We start from the raw sequence: 10,252 nt of genomic DNA, 5'->3' as shown, positions 1-10,252 counted from the left end.
GTGGGCGTGTCTATGTAAATCTGCACCTGTGTGAGCACCCCCCCCCCTCTCCTCCTCTCCTCATCTCCTCCCTCCGGGCTCATGTCTCCAGTCAGTCCCAGTAGAGCAGAGGCTCATGCCGGAGTAATGTGAGATACACCGACTGCACAGCTGATCCTCACTGACACACTCATCTGAAACACAAGGAGCAGGAAGGAAGTTGAAGTTGTTGGTTTCCTTCTGTTCGTTTGCGGCTCGACATGCCACCTCACATGGATTACTTCCACCACGAGTCCCGAGTCCCCTCCGCCTGCGGGCTGACCCGGGAGGACGGACTGGAGCCCGGCGCCATCAGCTGCATGCTGATCGGGGACGGAGCCGTGGGCAAGACCAGCATGATCGTCAGCTACACCTCCAATGGTTACCCCACAGAGTACAAGCAGACTGGGTTCGACGTCTTCTCCGGTGAGTGGTCTCAACTCTCACATCGTCCATCACCAGATTGTACCAGTACAATTTTATTATTACTGGGTAATACCAGTATAAGTCCTGGTGTTCTGGGTTGTATCAGTATGGAGCTGACATACCTGTATTATGAATTCATGAGCTGTGATGTGTGGCTGTTGAATACCAAGTAATGCAGCATTTTAAATTAGTAGTATTGTAAAGTATTTTATTGTGAAAATACCTTCTGATATTGATATCTGCTGATACCTGACTATCATAAGAAAACTTTTAGAATTCAGATAGAATGTTGTCCTAATCAAAGTGAACTAAATTTGAACTGTCCCTGGTTTCCATCAGGTCAGGTCCAAGTGGAAGGATCACCGGTCAAAGTGCAGCTTCTTGACACTGCTGGACAGGTAAGACAAATAAACCATTCTTATTATAAATAAGGTAACACAATGTTTGTTATAGGCTGAGACCCAGCCATGAAGAGCCTTAAAAGTAATTCCTCAAATTTAAAAATCAATCCTAAAACAAACTGGGAAAATGTCAAATGTAAAAACAATGCAACAATCATATATCTCTTATTTTTTGAGAAGAAATTATGTAGACAGGTACCAACTTTTTAATTTAAATTTTTTAAGAATGAGAATATCTCAAGTGAACATTTCTCGGTTAAACATAAACTATAGCATCACCATTGTTAATTTGAAATACAGTTTCGTGCAATGTTAGATGAGATGAAACTACGAAACTGGAAATGCTGTCACACGGTTGCTTAATCCGACATGTGACTCATCAACCAGCTTTCATTATCCATCAACATGTGAATGGATGCTCGTTTTTCTCTGAGGTTTTAATGAGTCAGTGACTCTTCCTATTTCTCGATTCTGTCTGTTCATGGTTTGCTTGAGACTTACTCATATTCTCTGTTTTGATCCTTTTAGGAGGAGTTTGATGAGTTCAGAGCTCTGTCCTACTCTCACGCCGACGTCTTCCTCCTGTGCTTCAGCATGGTCAACCCCGACTCGTTTCACAACATCACCAAGAAATGGGTCTCGGTGATCCGGGCTCACAACCCATCTGCGCCCATCATCCTTGTCGGGACCCAGTCGGACCTTCTACTGGACGTGAACGTCCTCATCAACCTGGACAGATCTAACGTCAAGCCCGTCCTGAGCTCCAGGGCCAGAAGCATGGCGGAGAAGATCAGGGCCTCGGACTATATCGAGTGCTCGTCTCTCACGCAAAAGAACTTGAAGGAGGCCTTTGATGCGGCCATCTTTGCCGCCATTAAGAACAAAAGTCGCAAGAGCAAGAAGAGGAGGTTTTCCGACAGGCGCACCAAAGCGTTCTCCAGTAGCAGCTGGAAGAAGTTCTTCTGCTTCGTCTGAACTCTGTTATCTGTTAACCCTGTGGGTTATGGACTACAAATGAACTTATTTAAGTGTTTCACTCTCACTTGATGTTACAGGTACCACTTGTGGTAGTTTAACTCCTTGTCTTTGCAAGATATTGGGCTTCTTTCACACTGGGATGCCAAATGGTGCAAACCCCAACAAGTCATGGGCACAATGAGCATTGGAAACAAATATCAGCTGAGACAGCAGAGAAGATTCTGGGTCTGGTTTCATCCTCCTATAAGTTTTCGGGACAGCATAAATATTTACTTTATATTCATGTTAATGTTCCAGAGCAACAGAAGAGCATCATCTGCATATTAAATGAGTGTATGTATGCTTCCATGTGTGTTGAAGAGAAAAGGGGCTGTGAAATAGGACTTGAGAGGAAATGAATATATCAAGTGAACCCACTCCAGACCATCATGTAAATGCTCTGAATTTGCATGATGAGCTTTGCTACCGACCCCGACCTTTTAATCCAAGCGAGAGAGAAACAGAAAGTGTCGTGTTTGAGCAGAAGGGCGTTAGCCGCCTCTGTTGTGTTCTTGCTGTCTGGTTGCTCCAGCTTATTTATATGCAGCAGCTGCAAGTTCAGGTTGCAGTGCGAGGTGACACATTCTTACCTGTGTGTGAAAGCTCTCCCGGCTGGTTTTGGGAGGGTGTTCTCTGGCCCCTGAGTCAAACAACTGACAATCCTGCCACCCCAATTGGAGTTTAATCAACTCTTGATGTGACAAATATATTTCCTTTGTGCGAATCCTCTGATTTGACCCAGGAACTTGTTTGAAAATCCTCTTGTGTGTTGTGAGAGGTTTTCGCGGGAGCAGTAACCTGTGGCTTTTTGTTCCCGGCTCTCATCAATCTGCATCTGTAAAAGCAAGCCCTGCAGGAGTCCACCCTGCAGATCCTCCCACCACCTCCACCAGCCTCTTTGTTTATATGCTCAATACACTCCTTATCTCCTGAATAGCCCAGTGTGTACCGAGTGTGAGGATGCTAAACAGCCTCTGTGTTAATGTAAGTGTAGGCCACGCACTTTTTAAAAACAAAAGGCTTTGTGCATGTGACAAATGTTGAAAAAGAAAATCTTATATTGCAATGTAGTGTAATGAAATCTGGTGAATATACAAGTGTATATATGCGACAAGGTTTAACTATGCTTCTTGTGGAAGTCATTTTGATGTATATTATATTCTGTTTGTAAAAACAGTTAATTTTTTATGTTTATGTTAATGAAATATTCACAAATACATGGATTTTAAATGCATTTGTCTGCGCCATAAACTCTGTTTGTCAACTTTTGTATCACTGTCCATCTCCCTCTCTAACCTGTTTGTCTTCTTTTTTTTTTTACATGTCGGAGTGATGCAAATAAATGAAGTGCAAATACAGCTCCTTGTTATGTATATTATTTTTAGAACAGCATGTGTTCAACAGTCATAATCTCCACTCACATCTGATAGCAGCAGCTACATTCAGGGAAGAGCTTTCAAAAAGAGACACCAAAACTATTGGGAAAGCAACAAGCACCGTTCACCACAGGGAGTCTGAGTAATCCTCACCACCCCACCAGGTAGCTTTCCTGAAGCGGCTCCTGGTCCAAGGATATGATAAATAACCTCCAGCCGTGCCGTGGGTCGACCAATTCTAATGCAATCCACATGACTTGCTGATTGGGTCTGGCAGTGCCATACTGTGACTGATTGCTGTGTCTGGTTCTGCCTTTTTTTTTTTAAAAAAGGGCTTGGAGACAGTCAGAGCCGAGGGATTGAGTCAGATTCACGTCTTGAGAAAAAGCAGCTGCATAATACTGGTTTATAACACTAGCGGCGTAAAGACATATTGCTCCATAATAAAATTATACAGCATCGGGGCTTTTAAAAACTGATTTGAACTCAGATGGGGTAAAATGAACAGGGACAGAGGATCTTTACATGACAGCTAGACCAGAATAACAGAGCATCGAGGGCTGCTGTGGACCCATTTGTTCTGGGCAGGGTGGATGAGTCACAGATGAACGAGAGGGTTGAAAACACACCCCGATACATCAGAAATCTGTTTGCCATTAGTCAGTGAGCCCTCCATCATGCTGTCATGTGTCAGGGTTCTGTTTGAACGGCTGTTATCAATGGGTTAAAGCAGGACATCCTGCGTCTCAGCCTGGCGACCCTGTATGGAGAGGTCACGGAGAGGAGCTGGTGTTTTGTCATCTGACACTACCGAGACAAGTGGACTCGTGATGAACTTTGATTTGACTCTGAGGGACCGGTCATGGCCGTTTGGAAAGCTCAGAGAGGAATATCAAAGGTTCACAAGAATATAAAAGTTGCTCTAGTTAATATCTTTAACTTATACTCAACAATGGATCCAATGATTTTTTTAAAGAGCTCTAAGAGAATTATCACGGGTCTATGCAATTTCCCTCTGTTTCACCAAATGGTTTTGGTTTTTATGTCCAGTAACATAACTCAAAGCTCTAAAAACCCATTACTACCTTCTCAATACTAAATAACATACAACGTTAGCAGTTAGCTGGTGGACATACAAGAGCAGGTACTTGCTAAAGAGTTGTTGATGTTTCCCTCAGGAGTTGGAGGAGACCAAAGCAGAGACAAAATGCCCCCCAATTGACCAGTAATGTATTCCCATGACTGTTGGATACACATATAAGCCGATGTTTGCTCACATGTTTTCCATAAAAGCTTAACAAGGTGACAAGTTCACTGTTGTGTTAGCAGCTCCTTGCATTGCTCCCAAGTGGTCGAAAAAGGTCAAAACTAAACACAAGTAGACACAAGTTTCTTAACACCAGGTTAGGCAAGCAAACCTAAAATGTTGATTCTAGGTTTAGACCAACTTCCTGGTTCAGCTATGACTTCCTGGATCAGTGATGACTTCCCGGATCAGTGATGACCACTTCTTGTGTCCTAACTTTACCTTTTTACTTCCTTTTAAGTTGCTGAGCTTAACTTGACATTTCCCTCTGTTTACATGACTGATTGTCTAACTTCTCGTGTTTCTTGCCACAACAGCCTTCGCAGCAAAGTCGCTATGTTCCCAGATTTGAGTAATTATTTACTGTTAGACATTTTGGGCAGATTAAGACCAGTGCTCATAAACTATGAATATCAAAGGAAATCAAAGGACAGCTGTTTTACTGATATGTAATGGATGTTCAGTTTTGTGTGAGGTGACATGAAGGCCAGAAGCACTTTGGTTATTAACATCTTGAAAGGTCAAGCAGCTGAAGGTCAACATAGGCCATGACTCTCCTCTGACGAACACACTTGTCATAATCATGGGTCCGCAGCACTCAAACAGTTTTTCTCTCCTTCATTCATTCATAGACAAAACGTAGATGCTTTGTAAAGTTCTTCTTTTTAATGCAGAAATAAAAACATATCTTGAAAACATTATTCAACAGTATTGAATGTATGTGCTCACACACCCCCACATGATGCAAGCACAACACAGACACTCACACAGGCTCTGCAGTCATAGTGCGCTCATTGAGCAATCGTGAAGTCCATGTCAGACAGGTTTTAGGTTCCCAGGAGTTCAATGAATTGTTTTTTCTTGTTGCATCGTTTCCTCCTCCTCCTCTGCTTCTCTTCCCATGGTTAGTCATCCTATTTTTCTCATCTCAACACTCTCGGCCGGTCCTCCTCCCAGGATCCCCTGCGTTGTAGCGATTGTGTCAGAAGTAGCCAACCTGCTCTTCCTCTGGCTCTGGGCCAGTTTCACTCTCGCTGGGTTTCAGTGTAGTCACAGATTGGCAAGGAGGCCTGGGAATCAGCAGGTGCACCGACAGGTCTGCCTTGACAGAGACGAGAACGATTGGCTCACTGCTGCTGCTCCTGGGTCATCCAAATTGGCAGTTTGAACAGTTAGGCTGTTAGGGAGACTTGGCAACACGCACAATGTCCTTATTTTACACGTGTTTACATTGTTGTTATTGTCGTTTTTCCACTTTTCCTAGTTTAAGGTGTATTTCTGAGAATCATGACAGATGCGTGTGACCTAAGGATTGTGCAGCACTGGGCAAGATTTAGATGTAAGCAAATGTGAAAATGTGTTTTTTTGATGTTGTTTACAGACGAGTTACTTCATATTTTCACCAGCACACTATTGTTTTTTTGTATTTGGTTTCATCCTGCATATCATTTACTATGTCTTAAGAAGTTATACGGTTCATTAGCATAAGAAAAGCCGACCTGTCACTCACAGCAGCAGTTCACATCCATTATATTTGTGAAAACATAAACTGTCAGTTTCGGTGTCAAGCTCAGCCAGTGAGAATCGTCCCAGTTCCTGACTATGACTGTGCCTGGAGGCAACAACGACTATTTCTGTCCCCACAGAGCTGTTGTTCGCCGACCTGAGTCTGCAGGGCTTGTCATTCATGCAGTTGAGTAATATAGCCTGTACACTGAGGCTGATATGCAAACAACCTCCAACATTTGCAAACTGAGTCGACATCTGCAGATGGTCCAGATCCTTCCGCTCCCTTTGCAAGAAAAGACCCTTTAATGTCTGTCTTTTTTTGGAATACATCTGAGCCCCTTGCAGCTTTATCAGATGCAGCTCTATTACACAGTGCGTCGTGAGTTTGAGCTTTAATCTTAATCTTCAGTCGTCGGGGGGGGAATAATGAGTTCACAGTGGCCATCAGTGAGCACACATGATCAAAGAAGTGCGGCGCTAAAGTACATGCAGCCTTTGAGACGGGACAGCCGAAGAGCACATGCAGCTCTCGGGGGGGAATGATCGTGGCATTAGCACTTCTATTAGGCATTGTTTCAGGTCTCATTATGACCCGTAGACACGATGGACACTCTGAACTCCCCACAGCTCGGGACACAAAGGACACTGAGGCTGTGAGAAAGTACTTCAATAAGCTGATGTGTGTGTGTGTGCAGTTTCGAGGAGAAATTAAACGGTGACTCCTTTAGTTGACTGACCTGATCACAGTAAAGGGATTGGCCGTGTGACCACAACAAAGGACATGCACAATGAAACATGCAATACAGTTGCAGCGAAATACCCACCTCCGACATACTCATGTATAAGTGTATGTGTGTGTACTCACTTTTGTCACTTTTTTAGAAACTTTTCCAGCAAAAACATTGACTTTGTGAGGACCAGTAGACCTTGTGAACGTAACAAAACTTAATTTCTAGGCTCAATCCTTTTGCTGAATAAATGTGACAAATATTGATCATACTGTAAAAACACTCAAATTGTACATATTCAACATCGTTTGTGTACTTATCTTTTTCTAGGGTTTAGGATATTTACATACTGTTCCCTGTTTTATATTTTATGTGTATGCTTTTGCAAAAAATACCACAGCAAACCCTTGTATGTGTAAACCTACTTGGCAATAAACTCTGATTTGGATCCCGACTGTGATTTTGTAATATCACCTCAAATGAATCCCATTGTAAAATCTTGACTACGCTCATGACTTATTTCCACGGCACAGTATGATGTGGTTGTTAACCCTCTGAATGTCCTAGTTTGCCTCTGTGATGAAAGACAGCCAGACTGAATTCTTTCTGAGTGGTGGTTTACTCACTGAAGGTGTCGCAATCTTATCAACACACTGTCCTCTCTGCAGGACACATCTGCCAACGTATTGTCTCTGTGATCACTGGCAAACAGCAGCATTATCTGACCAGTACAGAGAGCGGGAGTGATCTGAACGACACCTTCTCTCTGATTTGATATCAAAGGGACGACCTCTATCTGTCCTGAATGTTTTAGACAGACACATCAGTCATCTTTAGCAAGTGTGAGATACACATTGGTTGTGGATTAAAACAGCCTAGAAAAAGTGTCTTTGATTATGAGTTTATCTTCCCAATCAACTCCCTTGTGGCTGTCTTTTTGTTTATAGCATTTAGCAGCACATGGTGTGTGACCTTTTCACGAGATAATCGGAGGAATTTCTAACGATTCGGATTGTTTGTTTATCTACCAAGACTTGAATCAGGGATCTTACCCAATAAAGATCCAATAAATAGTGATTAGAAAAAAAGTACTTTGGCCTAAAGAGCATTAAAAGAAAGATTTAACAACATATAATTACCTTGCCAGTAAGGTTATAGTTTCACCACTGTCTGTGTGGTGTATTTACTTTTTAACAAGATTACGCAAAACACACCAGACAGATTATGCAAAACCTTAGTAGAAGGATGTGGTTATTGTTCAAAGAAGAACCCAGTACATTTAGGTGCAGATCCTGATCAGGGGCAGATCCAGAAATGTCTATGTCTGTTTTTAAATTTGAATTCTATTCACTTTTTTGTTGACATTATCAACATTTCCCCAGGCAATACTTCATGGATCTTGATGAAAACAATCAGGCATATTTAGGGGACTGATATCTATGAATGTGTGAGAGTTACTGCAGCTTGATAGAATCTAAGGGGACTGTTGGGCCTTGGCAGAGGTATGCACTCCACTGAGTCAGATCCTATGCGGATCTTTCCAATGTTATTTCCTATCGTGCTGTAACAACAAAGGCAAAGTATTGTAGCACTGAAAGATTTAGTTTGGTTTCATGCTTTTTAATCAAGCTGCATCTTAATCCGTAGCTGAGCCGCAGAAGAGAAGGCACGATGGACCGTGGGGCCGCTTCAATATGAGTGAACGTGTTTGTGTTGAAAAATGACAGTTAACCATGTTTAGAAGGGAACACTGGCTCTCATTTGCATATGGGAAAAGTGGGATTTGATTGGAGGCGAATCTGTGCATAGGGTGTGTCCACGTCTGGGAATCAAGGGGGTGAGGTGTTCTCACAGCGGCACTGAGGGATGAAGAGAGAGACAGAGGGGAAGGAGGGGGGTGTTGTGACATGTGTACAACACACATTGGTGGCAATGAAGCAAGCGTGTGGTGCAAGTCAACACAACTCCTCGTGTACTGTGTACCGCTGGTGCACACGTACAGATACCCACGCACGGTCACCGCGAACACACAGACAAACAGTGGTGATGTGATAGAAACAACAAAAACAATGCATGTGAGTGTGCAGTCAGACACATGGATGACTGTTTGCCAGCACACGATGAAAGGGTTAATGACAATACGTAGCGTTTGCTTCTCTCGCCTTTACGAGGGAACTATAAGTTTTGTCTGAACACGTTCAGCAGAGAGTGCCTGGTTGCTGTCCGGTTACTCACAACAGAGAAAATCGGCTTAGTCAGGCGTGTTTGTGTCACCACCATCCAAGGAGTGTGCCTCTGTGATTGTGATGGGGGATTGTATTGTTCAATAGGAATCGGGATTACTGAACATCAGTGTTAAAGGGATAGTTCACCCAAAAATTTTAATTCACTCATCATCTTCTCACCACAATGCCGATGGAGTGGTGGGTGTTAAAAGAAACATAACTTGCCTCCATAATGTGTCCGTACCCCCCAGAAATTCAAATTCTACTTGATTTTAGGCTAAAAACATGGTATAAATTTTGCAGTTTCGAGTCAAATTTTAATATCTGGGCTTATGGACACTCGGATGACACCACAGGAGAACTATAGAGGCATTTTGTTTTATGTTTATGAGTAAATGATCGCTATTTATTTTATATATGATTTATCTGCAACACTATTTACCCCTGAAACTCCAAAAGTGTTTTGTGGGTTGAAACATTTCACCCCCCCCTCGATCGTCATAGCGGTGAGTAGATAATTAGTGAATTCTCATTTTTGGGTGAATTATCCCTTTAAAACACAATGAGCCAACATACAATAGAATAAAACAACTTACTGGGTAAAAATACTCAACCCCCTGCATTCCTAATATTACTTATGTTAGTATACTGAAGTATTATTAGCAAATTGTATTAAACTTCAGTTCATTGAGAATGTTGTAAATCTGTTTTTAATTACCTGCTTAAAAATGTTCTATAAATAACTAGTTGTGGCTTTAAAACATGAAAGAATGAGGCTGGTTGCTGTGTTACGAATTATAACTGGATATCTTGAAATATTTCTTGATTTTCAGTATAGTAATACTCCTGCCACAATGATTTTATTTCTCACGCTATAAAACTAAATTAAACTTGATGATAAGGTACATTTTTCACTTAACGATTCATCAAAGTTGAGAAGCTTGTGTGTTTTGTAACTACTAGATACACACAGCTGCTAAATTAATATATTAAAGTAAAATGTAAAAATATTGTTCTCAGAAAAGTGCTAAAGTCGTAGTAGCATTAAGTTGAAATTATTCCAGTAAATGACTGAACACAGCACAGAGTACTTGGTGTACTGAGGAGCCTTCCACCACTAGTGTGTCATTTATCCATGATGCAACAGAAACTTGCCGCGGGGCTTCCCAGTCAGATCATGAGACAATATCCTCTTGCAGGATGCACTTACATTTTCACACATTCACGTTCTATTACACTTTATTCA

The 10,252-nt window shown here is 42.1% G+C and overlaps 1 protein-coding gene across 1 annotated transcript; it reads left to right on the top strand.

The window, feature by feature from the left end:
• Nucleotides 1–239: 239 nt before the first annotated feature.
• rhov (ras homolog family member V) lies at nt 240–1,820 on the top strand. The gene is made up of 3 exons (XM_061091880.1): nt 240–444; nt 784–842; nt 1,374–1,820. The coding sequence occupies exons 1-3, from the start codon at nt 240–242 to the stop codon at nt 1,818–1,820; spliced, it is 711 nt and encodes a 236-aa protein (XP_060947863.1).
• Nucleotides 1,821–10,252: the final 8,432 nt, after the last annotated feature.

The sequence above is a fragment of the Limanda limanda genome, chromosome 18 (assembly GCF_963576545.1).
Source record: "Limanda limanda chromosome 18, fLimLim1.1, whole genome shotgun sequence".
Lineage (NCBI taxonomy): Eukaryota > Metazoa > Chordata > Actinopteri > Pleuronectiformes > Pleuronectidae > Limanda > Limanda limanda.
Note: the sequence above shows the minus strand (reverse complement) of the source record. Positions and strands in the feature narration are given on the sequence as shown.